This window comes from Hippichthys cyanospilos, chromosome 10 (genome assembly GCF_059441005.1).
Source record: "Hippichthys cyanospilos isolate Australia breed blue-spotted pipefish chromosome 10, RoL_Hcya_1.0, whole genome shotgun sequence".
Classification (NCBI taxonomy): domain Eukaryota; kingdom Metazoa; phylum Chordata; class Actinopteri; order Syngnathiformes; family Syngnathidae; genus Hippichthys; species Hippichthys cyanospilos.
The window spans coordinates 16758603-16775000 of record NC_142378.1 but is presented as its reverse complement, the minus strand read 5'-3'; the positions used below and the strand labels follow the sequence as shown (position 1 = coordinate 16775000).

Below are 16398 nucleotides of genomic sequence, written 5' to 3'. Positions count from 1 at the left end.
TTATTTTTTTTTCAAGTGACAAGGGCTCTCATGCACACAAATTTACCATTTAAGAACAGCATAAAACTGCTGACAAGTGAGCCAGAGTTCAAGAACTATTTCTGTGCATGTTTTTTTCCCACAAGCTCTGCTCACTCAAAATAGTAATATGATTCAGGTGCTATTCCCTACTCACTTTGTAGTGGTATAGGGCTGTTTTAGCCCAGATGCAAGCACAACTTAATCCATGTATGCCATCCAGTGGTAAATAGTGATATGGCAATCTAAAACTATACACTTGAAAACTACACACAATTATCAAAAATCCAGCTGCAGTATAATAGACGTCTTTTGGATGAATGCAAACAAATGATGCACGTCCTTCCGGCAGCTTCCATCTCTGCGTGTCTCGAGGACATGTCGACTGTCTGGAGGTCATCATCGCTCATGGAGCAGACCTTAATGCCACAGATGGTGCCGGTGTGTTATTTCACGATAAATTAAAATGTTTTATCTAGCAAGGCCACTGCATCACATGCATCATGTGTTGTGTGCTGTTTTGGATTGTTAGGATATGGCGCCCTTCACCTCGCGGCCAAAAACAGGCAGACAGGGTGTTTAAAGAGACTTTTACAGGTAGTTGAACGTGGCAACACACATTATTTTTTCAATTAACTTTCAAATTGAGCTGCATTTATTCTCCTCTGTCTATAATAGGAGAGATTGGAGGTAGGCTGCACAGACACCGTCGGGAGGACACCCCTTCATCATGCAGGTACGGTAATAGGAACTGACTCTTTCTAGATGCATATTTTGGTTAGTTTAATTAGTTAGACAAAACATTACTGTACATCTGACCCATTTCAACATACAGTACTTACAGTATTCTTTTTGTATTACGGTATGTCATTTCTTAGATTCCTCAACTATGGTATCAAACATATTATGATATCTCATACATCATATAATTGCTTTAAAATACACAATATTTTGTTCAAATGTCATTTTATTTTTTTGTAAAAACAGTATAAACATACTGTATTCTGTATGGTCTACGATAAATCAATGTGCCCACATACTCTCCAGCATAACTACTGGAAAGATGGTATTTTGATTTTTCATTTTTACAGTTGTACGATACAAAACCTGGCCACATTTTTAAAATAAAATACGGTGCCCCTCACTTTGCTTGTGATTTTGTTCTGCGCACCCACAGTAGGTCCATTCCCGCAAAATAGAGGTTGAATATTTTTTATATACTGTTTTATATACTTTTGATTAGATTTTTGAGGGGATTAAGCCTATATTAGGTTGTTATGACCGCTAATCAACAATTTTATTTCCAGCCGTCAGTGGCTGCTTATCCTGCACCGAGATCCTGTGGGACTTTAAAGCCGATCTCGATGCACAAGATGGGGTAAGTTTAAAAATGATTAGCTGATTATAGTTGTTGCATTCATTCCCCAATAATGTCTGGTTTTGACCCACCTGTTCAGGATGGAGCCACCGCTCTCATGCTGGCAGCACAGATGAGTCGGGTGCAGCTGTGCAACTTTCTGCTGGGTCGGGGTGCCAATGTAAACATTCAGGACAACCAGGGAAGGTATACAACTCTTCTTCTGTGCTGCAGCCTCAGCCAAGGAGCCCCACCTGGAAGTTGTGTGTCTGTCAGCTGCTGCTCAATTCCTGACAGATGGAGTTGGGTGAGAGCCCCAAACCTCTATGGGGCCATTATCACACCAGTGGGGTTGTGCTGGTGGGAACAGAGGAAGGATTCATTAAGAAAGTCTGTGGAATTCGGATAAGATTTCAAGAGTGGGAGTTCAAGGCCTCTGGCAGGGATCAACAAACTTTCAGGTTGATGTTGGAGTTGGCAAACATGTTGATTCCGTCTCATTTGGTTTGCTGGCACAACTGATCACTCTAACGCTGGCATGGAAAAGGCAGCTGTGAACATTCAGCGAGTGTGATTGGGTTGATAATTGTGTCACACAAAATTGGGATCATTTGTCGCGTAGTGCAGTTATTCCTAACTACGATACCAGTCAATTGCTGTCCTCCAATTTTTAATGACCATGTCGGCTTCCATCAGGACCGCCTTGATGCTGGCCTGCGAGAGTGACAGTGCTAAAACGGTGGCCGTTCTACTGAGGGGCGGGGCCAACACGCAGCTGGTCGACGGCCTCGGAAACATGGCGGACGACTACAGCCCCGACAGCCCTCACATTGTGCACATGTTGCAAAATGGAGCGCCTCCTGGTACAGTACTCTTGCCGAAATTATTTCTAAGGGCAGATACACACTTGACCATTTAGACCATGCTTCAGCCTACTTGACTAAACTTTCAATACATTTCACTAATTGAGTGCAAAGTAGAAAATAGAAAATGTACTTTGTGTACTACTGTGTATGTGTACACAGATTTACACGTATCTCAATGTAAGAAAATGTTCTCTCTTCCACTGCATACGTATTGTCAGATGGCACAGGCGAGGAGGTAATGTCGCATTACTACTAATTCTTCTTGGCGCATAATCATATTGTCAATGTTTTCCATTGCAATGTTATTAAGAGCTGTGCGTTTATCTCCATATTTAATAGATACTTCTCCTTTACTTTTATTTTCATCTGATTGCCTTCCTCCCTATTTACTCTATCAATGCAGACCCCTCAGAACAGCTCACGGGCCTCATTGGTGGAAGGGGGTAGCACTCCTCGCAAAAGGAAAGCCCCTCCTCCACCACGCTCTCCTCTCCAGGTACCCTCCACGGTTTTATCCTAACTTTCATTGCATCTTTTTTTTTTTTTTTACATTATCAACAAACTAACTGTAAAATATTATAATTGGAAAGATTATGGCAAAGCAGTACTTTTATACTCAAGCCATAGCATAGAAAAACAATGAATTGTGGTATGGTGTGGGGTTTTTCATACTATATGTAAGATTTTAGCAAATAATGGAGGCTCTAGACTACCCCCTCCCAAAAAAAATCTGCAAACAGGTGAATTAACACGTAGGAAATGGTGGATATGCAGAAACACTACTGTACACAATGGATGCTTGCTTTTTGCTGATAGTGCGAGATTGGAGGAGGGAGAACACAAAAATCGGCATTAAATTGATGCCAACTGAAATGCATTGGGGGAAAAAAAAAGCTCAAAAATTCATAACAAAATTCACAACATAGTATAAATATAGCATAAAAATTGTATACAGGAATATTGTCTCAAGGTTGCCATGAATTTACTTTCATGAAAAACTTAAGTGAATGTTTAATTGAATAAAAAGCATAGTCTTGTATGAATGGAAACAGACCCTTACACAGGTTAATTGCAGTGTTGGGCAAGTTTCTTCAAAACTGTGACGTATCCTTTATTATATATTCCTGTCATTTCAAAGCAATTAGTCACATTACAATAATACAGTATTTGAAATGTGATGCATTACTACTATTGCATTACTTTTATATTACTCTCAATACCAGAACTGGATTTATAAATATGGATTTGCAATTCTAAATGTAGCTCATTACGCTCATCACACATCCAGTGAAAGATTGGCGTAAGCCTTAAACCAGTCCAAATAATTTCCTCTGTATTGTATTGTAAACCTTTAAGACGAGATACAAAATCCTTTTTTTTGTATCTTAATACCTTTATTACTTCGCTTCACTGCATAGTGATTCGTGGTTTATGCTGTAGGCAAAAACAGTTACCTTATCATTATTGGTAGTTGCCACAAGGATCTTACTAACCAAGGTTTCCGAATGCTGGTGAATCCACTGTGGAAAGCGTCAGCATATTTTCAAACGAATCTCCTAACCACTTGAAGTTGAAGTGGCATCCCTCAGAGAGAGCGCAATCCTCTGCGTGTTTTCTTTTCGCTAAATTCACGTTACTATGATACCACTCTAAATGGTTTGTCAAATTACTGGTCACATTTGACTAAGTGGACAGATATCTAGGTGTCGCACACAAAGTGCACTTAATTCTTACATTCTTCGTATCTTCATCTCTGACGAACTGAAAGTAATGCGCGTATATCCATCTTGTGTACGTCTTGTCTATATTCAACTTGTAATCTCTGCTGTAGTAGACTGGAATGAACATTTAATGAAGTTAACATTCTTTATCTATCGTTTGTGAACGTTTCATATGGTCATCATGGTCGTTCAGGGTTTGCAACCCAACCCTCATCCACGTAGTCCCACTCCCACAGTTCAGTCGCCTGTGCCCCCTGCTCAATCGCCTTCTCCTCAGCCTCCAGAATCACATCAGGTGACTGCTGGTTGATATTTTTAAACAAAGTTATATTTTACTACGAATTGACATGAAGTTTTGGGGTTTTTTTTTGGTATAAGGTGGAAGATGAGGAGGTGTTTGAGGAGATTCGGCGATTACGTCTTGAGCGAGGTCGTCTCCTTCAGAAGATAAAAGCCTTGGAGCAGCAGCAACGGAGCGCCCTCTCTGCCTTGGAGGAGGTACTACAGTCTAATGTATACTTTTTTTTAACAGCAGTGTGCGGCACAACATGCAATATTGTCTTGTACTCATGCACCACATTAGCTGTCCCAACTGAAACAGCGCCTCAAGGAGGCAGAGGATGAGAGGGACAAGTTAATCGAGGTGCTGAAGGGAGTGCATAGTGTCGGGGCGAGTGACTCTGAAGATATAGAGGAAATGTTTGACTTTCCAGGTATGTCATTTGTTATTCCAAAGTATCTAGAAATCTTGCATGGGGATTCCTACGTGGGTAAAATCTCTTTTTCAAATAGCATGGGGCAATAAGTCTAATCTGGAAAAAACTTTTTGCACACTTTCTCTAATGCTTAAGATGCTGTAAATCGGAGCCAAAGCAGTGGTTAATAGGAAGAGAATAATTTGTGAAGGAATAATGCTTGAGTGATGTGTCTCAACAGAGAGGAACATTTTTGTGTACTGGGGAAGACCTAAAAGAATGTTCCATCATTGTCATAGTTTTTTTCTTTTTCTTTCTACGTGCCTTCCAGAAAGGCTGCTTTCAAAGCGTACCAGAGGCTCGCCTGCTCATGACGAGACCTCTTCTGATGCAGACTCAGCCGGCCTGTCCCCCGACCCTGCAGCTCCTGGCGTCATGGAGGAATTACACCAAAAAATAGAGGAGCTTACATCACAGAATGCCGAGCTCGTTCTCAAAGTTCAGGTACAAACGCATTGCGTACAGTGAGAGCTCCCAAACTATAAAACATAAACACATACACACAATAGTCATAGACTATGTCATGTGATAGTGTCTTTGATGTTATGATAATCTTTATGATGTCATAGTTGGTCATTTTGCCTCAGTTAGGGTACGTGTATTTTTGCTACTTTGGGAGTTTCGATGAACATGGCTGGCACATCCTGTTTTTTACCGTTTGTGCGTATGCTTTGTATTTTATGTCACATGGAAAAATAATTTGCCACACTGCATTTTTAGCTTGTTTTTTTTTGCCTCTTTCTAGATGCTTGAAATGTTTGAGAAGGATGACACCAACATACAAAGCCCTGGAGAAGACTTTGTCCCCATAGCACAGTATGAGACCATTAGGAAGGAGTTTGAAGCCCTGCAGAAGCGCTTCTCTCAAGTTCAAATGTCCAACGGGGAACCCGGTGAGCTGGAGGAAAGGTAAGATTAGTAATCCCCTGCTGTTAGGACAAACATAAAGTCAGTAAAAATGACTGACAAATCCTCAGACTCAGATTTCTTTCTGTGAAACCTGTCCAGAAGCCCGAACATAATAGAAATTGATGTCAGTGAAGTATGTTGAAGTGTTTCATCTCTACTGAGGGACAAGTTTTATGTCAGACAGAACTTTGTTTAGCCTGGGTTGTTTTATTGAGGTATGGGAAGTCTCTCTCTGCATGCACTTCCATTGCATTCTTTTCTGAATCAAAACATTCTGCAAGGCATTTAATTTTTAAAGGTAATACAACCTTATTTCAAAATCATATTTAGCTTTTTTTAAAGATATATTTACAGGTTAATTTTTTAATGTAGGCAATTACTGTAAACATCAGTTCTTGGTTTCGTGGAGCATCAATTCTCAGCAGGGGTGCAAAATGTATGGAAGGAATATCTCTAGCCAGTTCAAAATTTCAGTAGTGCTAAATCAACTCATTCATCGCCAGCTCAGTCACACTAGGTTTTTATTTTTTACTTCATATGTGTCCAGTTGAGATGGATTTTTGAGGATTGCACTCATCAGTGGAGGTGAATGAGTTGAGAGGTTTACTGGGACATCTCATTCAACTGCGAGTTGACTCATACAGCTGTGCAGTTAAAATAGATCTTTGATTATTACCGTATATTTGTCATATGCAGCAAATTAGTTAGTATCTATTAAAATGTAGTCTCACAAACGGCAATACCCAAATCCCAGCCTGGGCGCAAACAAGGCACGAGATGTTTTCTATGTGTTTTCATCCTCAGCCAGTGACCATCACTACTGCCACAGTCGTATACTGTAAACACAGTCAAACGTTAGAATTGAAGATGGCTATATTCCATAAATTTGAGTATTGTTTATGACCAATTGTGTTTGTCTTGATCCACAGTGGTGAGACATCTCAAGCTGGTTTATCAGAGAGTCCAGAAGCTCTGAAGGAAAAACTGCATGGTCTTCAGGTCCAATTGGCTTCCTCCCAGTCTGAGCTGGAGCAGCTAAAGGAACAAATGCGTCTTGGGGTGTTCTCCGTGGAGTGTGGGAACGGGGATACGGTGGCAGCAGATGCCAGTGAAGTTCCAAACTCTGAGGCTCAGCAGCTGAGGGTAAAAGTGGGTGACTTAGAGGAGGAGCTTGCACAGAGCCATGCCAAAGCGCTTGCTCAGACCTCTGAGCATGCTGACAAAATCAAACAGCTGACAGAGCAAGTCAAGCAACTCCAAGCTGCTCTGGTCCAGAAAAAGGCTGTCGGCGATAACGACTGGACAAACGTAGCGGATCAAACGGAAACGGTGAAACTTCGAGAAAAAGCGGTGGAGCTGGAGGCGAGCGCGGTGCAGGGAGGGAGTCTGTCGGGAGGCGCGGGACCCAATGGAGATCAGGTTCGGCGCCTTCGGGAACGTGTGGGGGAGCTCGAGGGCGAGCTGAAGGAGTGCGTGCCTCGTTCGCACCTGGAGGAGGTGCGGGTCACGTTGGGCTTCCAATGTGAACAGCTGGCCAGGGAGAGAGCCGAGGTGGCGAGGAGGCTCAATGATGCCCTCCTCCAGTTGGAGAGACTCCGGCCTCCCGCAAATGGCGAGGATGAGGATGAGGAAGAAGAGCATTCGGAAAGCTCAGAGCTTTCCGTCACGTCAGGTCAGACATGAAGTCATCTGATTGCATTGGAAACTAGGGATTTATTTGAGTATTTTTGTCAGGACTTAAAAGGGGAAGTCAAATGAAAAAAAAAAAAAAGACAAATCTTTAATTTATGCAGCTCCACTAGTCTAAATATGGTATTGTGAATATGAATTACAAAAGCAAAAGTGAACTGTTGTTATCCATGACAGGGGGCGGCCATTTTGCTGCTTACTGTCGACAGAAAATGATGACACATTTGCTCAGAGCTCATGTAACAACCAATCCAATCCACTTTATATAGCGCAATTTTAACAAATACACGGTTTCCAAAGTGCTGTACGGGAAAATTAAAACACAATACGTAACACAATAAAACAGTTAAATAAATAAAATAATATAAACCACTCATGGTTCAGCTTGTAGCTTTAACACACCCTAACTCGGAAAACAGCTGAGCCGTGATTGGACTTTACCTGATCCTCCAACACCTGTGATGTCATTTTCAGTCAACACCACGTAGAAAACATTGAGACTTTGACTTGCAATCTGTGGTGAATTCAAAAGGCAAAAAACAACATTAGTTAAACATTTTGAAAGTTATTTAGGGCAGTAATTAATGATTATTTTGATAATATGTTTTGTCGCTGAATCAAATAAAACATGTTTCAATTTAAAAATGCAAAACATGGATTAAGAGTGAGTTACCAGTTTGATCGCAACATGGCTAAAGAATGAAGGGGGAAAAATGTTTTTTAAATCAAATATTTTATTTTGATTTCTCACAAGATCATTTTGATTATATAAAGGACTACATAAACCAGATAATATTTATTGTTGTGAGGCTCAAATTCCTAAGATTTATTCGATAAATTCTCATAACTAATAATCAAATATATTTTTGATAATTGATTGTCAATTAGTGGTATACCTTTTGCAGCTCTAATGTCATTGTTAGTTTTGCATTTTCTATCACTGAAGGAGATACAACTAAATTGAAACCAGAAATTAGATTTTTAGGGGGGGGAAAGCAAGCCATATTGCCCAGCTCAACGTAATAAAACATGGATTTCTGTAAATACCGTTTCTGTAATTGATAACCATGTGTCTGTCCAATCAGAACGTTCCAGACACACGCTAGCCGCCGTCCGCGAAGAGCTCGAGGTGGCTCGACAGGAGGCCGCCCAGGCTCTTGACTGCTTATGTGCAGAGCGAGAGAGCCGCGCCCAGGACGCCTTGCACCTGAAAGATGTTCTTCCTCTGGCCAAGCACAAAGAGGCGCTGGCCGCCGTGTCGGAGCAACTGGCCCAAACCTTGCAGGAGCTTCAGCAGGAAAAGGCACTGCGGATGGAGGCCAAAGAGCAGGCGGCCAGCCTAGAGGCCAAACTCGAAGCCATGCACGAGGCTGTACCAAAAGAGGAGCATGAGAAAGTCAAGGTTGGTGGCCAAGTCACGCACCTGTGATCCTATTTACAAAAAAAACCCCTTTATTTCATTATTATCATTATTTAAGATCCTCGCATAAATAATAGGCACAAAGTTTTCGACTGGTCACAAATGCTTTGTGTGTAGCCTGAACATCAGAATTGACTTTGTGCCTCGTTAGACAGAGCTCCAGCGCTCCCTGCAGGCCAGCGAGAGAAATGCCGCAGCAGCTCATGAGGCTCTGAGTGACAAGGAGACTGAAATGAGGCAACTGAAGTCCGAGAAGGCCGCCCAACAGGGTCTTATCTCAAAAGAAGACCACGACGCACTGCGCCTGTCCATGCAAGCTGAGATCAATGCCATGGCTGCTCGCCTCAACGACCTCACGCGCAAACATGAGAAAACCTGCACTGAGGTATGCAGTACATCTCTTAGTCTTGGTCCAGCAGTTTTAGTCTGATTAGTCGTTATTGTGACGGCTACAGTGAGAGTCATGTTCCACGCTTATCTTATCTGCCTATGTATTATTCATACGGTTCTCTATATGATGTATACTGATGTACTCAGAGTATTAGTTTACGGTATTAAATATTGTATTACACTTGTGCACTCAAACTGCTACTGCTGACTTTCACTGTCAAAGCTAGTCACCAGTACTTGGCAGACAATACGTACGTATGTAAAAATTACGAGCACAACTGTAGGTATACGTTTGCATACCATATGGGAGTGGTACTCAAATGGGGGTAGATGAATGCACTTCAGGTGGTATGTGAGATTTTAACAAGTTTTCGTCATGTTATGACAATGTTGCTTCATGTTGCTGTCAATGTTGCTACAGGAATGTTACTTTTTTCAAAATAAGAGCAAATTAATTGGAACACAAAGCAACATTACTAAACTGTTAGAATGACTCCTTTACAACATGTTGTACAGTTTCATTTTCTTAAGTTTTATATGGATACACATAGTCATTTGTGACAATTTTCCGTCAGACGAGCCAAAAACAAAACAGATGATGTTACTCTTTTCTAGCATTAGTGGAGACAATATGCATAGGGATGGAATGTAAAATGTAGTTTGGAAGGTTAATAATGTGCCTTTCATGTCTGATTAGCACAACACTCATTTTAAGTCTTTCTTTTTTCATCAAAAAAATACTCGCCCTGGTTAGGGGCTTCTTCGCTATCACAGGGGATAGGATTGAAAAAAGGTTGCAAACTGCTGTCTTAGGGCAGTGGTTCTCAACCATCTGTCATTGGTGTACCCCCTGTGAAATATGTTTTCATCCAAGTACCCCTTAATCAGTGCAAAGCATTTTTGTAGAAAAGACTTAAAACATGCAATACAAAACATACAATCAACATAAAGTGTCCTCTTTTGGATCATAGAAGAGATGTTATCAAAAAGAAATATGCTCATTATTAAAAAAAATATTTGTCCACAAGAAATAATCAAAATAATGTATAAGATGTGTTTAAAAATATTTAACAGGAAGTGTCATCTTTTGGGATTACATTATAGCTCTGTTCACAAAAAATAAATCATTAACTTAATTATCAATAAATATTTCTCCGCAAAAAATAATCCAGTATACATAAAGTAAGTGTCAGACCAGTTCTGAAAAAGAAGTAATTTGAAAAATTTGTCCACAATATACATGTGTGTTATCTTATGGCATGACATTAGAGATCTGTTGACAAAAATAAATGATTAACTCAATAAATATTCGTCCACAAAAAATAATCAACAGAGTGTCAGACCTGTCCTCAAAAAGAAATAATTATAAATATCTGTCCACAGAAAAATATTAAACTTTTGGGTGATAGATCTGTTCACAAAAATAAATCTTTAACAGATAACGAGTGGTGGCACGTGGCAAGTTGGGTCAAATCGTTCTAGTATGGGGGAGAAACTGACTTAATAATAATAATAAGAAGAAGAATGAAATTGAATCACCCATAGAACATAAAACGTGTTTTATGAACTTATTTTTTCCTGAAACATTTAATTAAGTCAATAATTATTTGTGTAGGATTTATGCATATTTGTTTGTTTGATGTAAAATCTTGAGCGCCCCCTGGGGGTTCCTTCATTTACCCCCAGGGAGAACCTGTACTCCCATTTGAGAACCATGTCCTAGGCTATGTACTCTTTATGAGCTCAATTGTAGGTATCACCATTCACCACTAGTTGGCAGACTTACAGTTGTGCTCACGTGCATCCATCCATCCATCCATCCATCCATCCATCTATCCATCTTGACTCACAAGGGTCGAGAGCCTATCCTAGCCGTCTTCGGGCCGCAGCCGGGGAACATATAATACACACATGCACTACTGTATACACGCATACTCAAATACATATTTATGAGATCAGTATGCTCATAACCAGCAGGTCAGTGCAGCGTACAAGTATCCATTCAAAACATATGTATAACACTGTTAATGGATAATAGAAATCTTAAGTGATTTACAAAGAAGTAATTAAAAACAAGATCAAAATAAAGATAAAATAAAAATAATTCATTATCAAGTAAAAAAATTTAAGCAAGATGGAAGTGTACAAAAAAGCAGCAGTGAACAACATTTTAGGCCATCTATAAGTTGATGTCTGTTCTTTCTGGGTTTTGCCTACCTGTGCAGGTGTTTCAAGTGCAGAGGGAGGCTCTTTTCAACAAGAGTGAGCGACAAGCTGCGGAGACTCAGTTGGCAGCCGTGCAGAAGCAGCTTCAAGAGCTGCAAGCCAAGTCTACTCACATTCAGGAGCTCCATACTAACATCCAAGAATCACAAGGCCTTGTCAAGGAGAAGGACCGCAAGGTGACTTTTTTTTTCATTAATTCATACAGAAGAACAGAAAAGGCCCAGGTTCCGCTCTAGTTACTGTTAAAGCACGAGTGTATTTTATGCTATTTTTCTGCTTAGGCAATTTTGTGACAATTTTTGTGACATCTTGGCGTCAACGGATAGCGTACAAGCAATCTCATTGGATACCAAGCTGTCAATCAATGTGCTTTTACAAGCTCTGATTGGCTGGTTTTGTGGCACAAATGTAACGCGTGAGCAGAACTGAGCGAGCGCAGGGGACGACTCGAGCGAGCGAGAGCTCAATGTTGAGCAAACGCGATGTTGAGCGAGGGAGGGAGGAGTATAGCGAACGAGAGCGAGATGTTGAGCGCGAGAATGCTATTGCGAGCGAGCAAAAAGGAATTTTGAGCGAGAAACTTCTTTTCAAGAACTTTTTTTCTGCTCTCAAAATCTGTTTTCGCTCGCTCAGTTTTATTTTCAACGCTCGAATTTTTTTCCGCCCGCGCGTAATTGTGGCACAAATATAACGCCATACAGCACCCTTCTCACTACACAATGCAATGTCAACAGCGGCCAGAGGCGGCGCCAAAAAACAAAGATAAAGCCAAACAAAGCACAATTGAATGAACTATTAAACTGGGGACCGCTGATATATACAATAACAATAAAATCGCGAGCAAATTAGAGTGCCAAATTATATGTGGTTTGATTTAACTCTTCATCACGGAGCTCATTAAAACCTTCATGAACCGTAAACTATTTTTGGTGCAGATAACAGAGCTTTCCAAGGAGGTGTTTCGACTTAAGGAGGCTCTTGGATCTCTGTCACCTCCCCTTGGCATCGTTTCCTCCAGTTTGCATACGCAGCAGGGGAACCCGGGACAGCAAATGGCACTACAGAACAGGATTGCCATACTCAGCCAAGAGCTCCAGGTAAGGACCTCATTTTAATTCAGCCAGAAGATATGTGTTTTGGTGTTGTAGAATTATCATTCTTATGTTTTTCCCTTCAAGGATTTGGAAAGAAAGCACAAACAGGTGGTGGCCATTTATCGCTCTCATTTGCTGGCAGCTGTGCAGGTCAGAATCTAGTAACCCAGAATCACATATCACACACACAATGAGGAAAAGATCTTCCATATATATATTTTACAAATAAATAAATGACCCATGAGGAGAGGATGTACATTAGCGCGATGAATGTCAATGTCCTACTTTTGTTTTTAGCTGCACTTCTCTGTGCTGTATATGTATGTATGCAATATCAGTAGAACATTACATCACAGTGTGTGAGCATGTTTTTATGTATGTGTGCAACAGGGTCGTATGGATGAAGAAGTGCAGCGTCTCCTCCTGCAGATCCTCAGGATGAGCCAACAGGGTCAATGATCAATGAGATGCACATCATCCAACATTATAGCTTATCTTCTGGCGCAAACACAACTGATGGTGAGATAAAATACCACCAGGGTTTAACAAGCTTGCAAACTTCCAATTTTGGCAAGCGTGTCCTCTGGTTGACCTCCCAAAGCCTGCTTAAATTCATGTCATGACAGGATACACGAAAATGGCTCAAAAGGACAAGGAAATTTAACAGTCGATCATTTTGTTTTGCAGTGGCCCCTTTGGGCTATTTGAAATGTTCATATTTTGACAATACTAAGGGGTAATGCTAAATTGTCAAGTTTGTGATTCCCAACCAGTTTGTGAAGGATCATCAGATATGCTATGGGAGCTTCTCAAGGCTCACTTGTCTAGTTTTGGTCCATGATTCTTTTTTATTTACTTCAAATAATGTGCATTTGCTCATCTATGCCAGCAAAATATAAGAGCAAACCGTATTGTATGTATTCACTTTTTTTAGATTTATTTTTACCACTGTAGCATATTTATTCCATTCAATATTATTCTGATGAAATATATGTGCCTTAGCTCAGTTAAGTTTGAGAAACACTGGCCTATGCCATCAAATGTGGCCAGAGCATTGCAACAAAGGCTGGCAAATATTTTCAAGACTCACAATGAAACGGATGGTTTAGCAGCTTGTATGGCCTTTGTTCTAGTTCCTGAAAAGCAATACGTGCTTCTCGAGAAAGTATTGACATTGCTACTACAACAATAAGAACGTTTTTTTGATCCCATATTTTCTAAGATGCAAGAACTTGTAACAAAATGAGTGGGTCGTGTCTTTCAGTGAATGTGTGTGTGACTGTTTTTTTTTTTTTTTTTAGAAGATGCAATAATTGTGGAGTTCGCCTGCTTTTTTACAATAAATTATTTTGTCGTTTTGATTGAAAATAAATAGTTAAAAAGTCATCTACTCGTGTTCCTGTTCTTATCTAGCTTCTAAGTTATTCTACTATTCATTATTTATTATCCATCTTCGATGCCACCAAGCTAATCCAAGTTTAGATTTAAGACTAAGTTCATACCATCATTATGGTCGCATCTCTGTAAACAACAGGAAATGATTCCTGAGTCCTTGTTTTTCCTTATTCTTGTCCTTGTCCTTGAGATGCAACGTCTCATTTGCGAAGGGGGTCCCACAACCATCATTAGCTTACAACCTACATTCTTTAAGGTACACAAAATATAAAAATAAAAACAAGACAGTTATGATTAAACATTGAACATTGGAATAGCATTTCTGATAGATTTATTAATGGTGGTACTGTACGGCTTAACTAGAAGGTGGCATTGACATTTTTAGCTGTAGATGTTTAGTATATTTTGAAATGGAGCCCAAACCAATGCGTAATGTACAGTATCACAAACTTCTCTATTTTAAACAAGAAGCCCGAAGACGGCTCTTGTTTCCGAAGGCGGCACTGTTCTCTCGTGGCTGGAAGAGGAACAGGTCTTTGCCGAGGTCTTTATTACTGACCACCAGTGCATTGTCTTTCAATAGTGCGAAGTTTGTCTGAAAATAAATTCACAGGCGCACATTCGACTGCTCGCAAGCAGAACCGATCACTTTATGAATGATAAGTCCTAATAATTGCACTCACAACTTGAAAATCACAGATATATTTGTGAATCTGAAAACACGAATATCGCCAATATGTGTGTGGATCATAAAAAACACGAGAAAATCTCGAATGTATTTACCGTATTTCTCTGTGTACAAGTTGACCTCGTGTATAAGTCGACCTCCCCCCTTCTTACATCAATTTGGGTGAATTTTATAATTACCCTAATATACGTCTGAACCCTGACTTTGGTGGTTACACATATCAGGGCTGTCCAACTCAAACACATGGTGTGTTTTATTAAAATGACAAAATGCTTTTAAAGGCATTTTCTAATCATATATCGAATAACATTGTCGCGGTTATGGGGCGAAGGGGTTGTTGCAGAAACGAGACAAGTGCAAGGCAATGTACGCGCGCAGAAACAAATAACAAATGCTGAAACTAATGTTGCAGCAATAAAACGATTTGAAGTTTCAATGCTTTATTTTTTGACACAGCTGAATATTAATTTGTCGAAAAGGTCTCAGAGCCATCATCACTATCAGACATGCAAAATAGCGCCTCCCATTCAAATCCCGGTCGTCCACTCCTTCCTGCTCGTCATTTGCGCAAACATCCTCGTTACTCTTCCGCGGGTAGTCATGTTCGGACCCGTCCCAGTATTTTTGAAACGGAGGTCTCCAGAAATGCTTTGCTCAAGCCTTCTTGACCCAAGTGACGACTGGCGAGATCAGAGCATGGATCGATTTTCATTTGCTGTGTTTCTCCCCCCACCTGCTGACATCCACATGTACCATGCCACTGCTCTTGCATTTTTGTCTTGAACGGACAAGCTGGCTTTTCCTTTTCATTATGGGTCAAAGTTTGCAAGAAAAATTATCCACGCAGCCTCGTTGTTGACCACAAATAAGGTGGTGCTCGACGAAAGTACATTGAAAGTGCAAATGCGCTAGAACGGATGCAAACAATATCGAATTTGAGGTATATATAATCATTTTAAGCTTTGTAAGTGACATTACTTAATTCACATTTGAATGAATGTCATTCAAACAGAAATGTGGAGAAAAATGGTCTGGTTTTGAGTTATGTGCGTATAAATCGACCCCTCCAATATGGGGGTCGAAAATGAAGGAAACATATTTGACTTGTACTTTGAGAAATACAGTATGCGATTCATTTTGAGCAAAATCTTTCCAAATACAAAACATTTAGATATTCACCAAGCCCATGTGTTGTATCTAAGCATGTCCTTTTCATGAAAGTGAGATGTGAAGTGCCTTGATCGATGCAAATTTCATCACTGTAAAACCTTGACTGCCGCTGCTATCCTGGCAACCTGGCAGCATAAGCTAACACATGCGGAGTTTGGTCACATGAGCTCCAGAGCTCTGTGGGACACATTTCTTCTTGAATGGAGGGGATCAGAGAGAGAGAGAGTGACGAAAAAAACACCCCTTTTATAGGGTCTACCTGATGTAAACAATACAGCCTAAGAAATTTTGCTAATTAGAATTAGAATTAGAATTTAGTATAGTACAGGTTTCTTGTAAAAGCACCCTTGTGTACTCCTTGAACCATCTTTTCTTGTTAAGCATAGTACCAAGACTGACCTGAGGGAGGCAGTATACTGACTAGGAGTAGGGGCCAAACCCTGCCATAACTAGGGGAAAAAATGTGACTACTTGTTCTACCCCCCAAAAATGTTTGAAACTGGCTTTAATAAAAGTTTAAACTGTAAATATACCATACACTAAGATTCCAAAAACAGTTTCATATGTCATATTCATCAACATTACCCTAAATAATACATGAAATTCTTTACCCATTCTGTGATACAAACTAGGCTAACCAAACTCCTCCTTAACATATCAAACCAACTATCTTTTAGAAATTGTGGACCATCAAAGTGCA

The 16398-nt window shown here is 40.2% G+C and overlaps 1 protein-coding gene across 1 annotated transcript in view; it reads left to right on the top strand.

Annotated features, from left to right (window-relative positions):
• Positions 1-13777, top strand: part of ankrd24 (ankyrin repeat domain 24) — a 15827-nt gene extending 2050 nt beyond the window's left edge. Inside the window, 20 exon segments of the mRNA XM_088425970.1 lie at positions 371-459; positions 551-615; positions 697-754; positions 1326-1396; positions 1476-1582; positions 2072-2238; positions 2454-2476; positions 2645-2737; positions 4156-4257; positions 4341-4460; positions 4546-4675; positions 4989-5161; positions 5463-5635; positions 6556-7298; positions 8401-8717; positions 8887-9120; positions 11351-11527; positions 12287-12448; positions 12530-12595; positions 12836-13777. Coding sequence (XP_088282096.1) covers positions 371-459; positions 551-615; positions 697-754; positions 1326-1396; positions 1476-1582; positions 2072-2238; positions 2454-2476; positions 2645-2737; positions 4156-4257; positions 4341-4460; positions 4546-4675; positions 4989-5161; positions 5463-5635; positions 6556-7298; positions 8401-8717; positions 8887-9120; positions 11351-11527; positions 12287-12448; positions 12530-12595; positions 12836-12904 — 3139 coding nt within the window. The 3' untranslated portion in view covers positions 12905-13777.
• The last annotated feature ends 2621 nt before the right edge of the window (positions 13778-16398 follow it).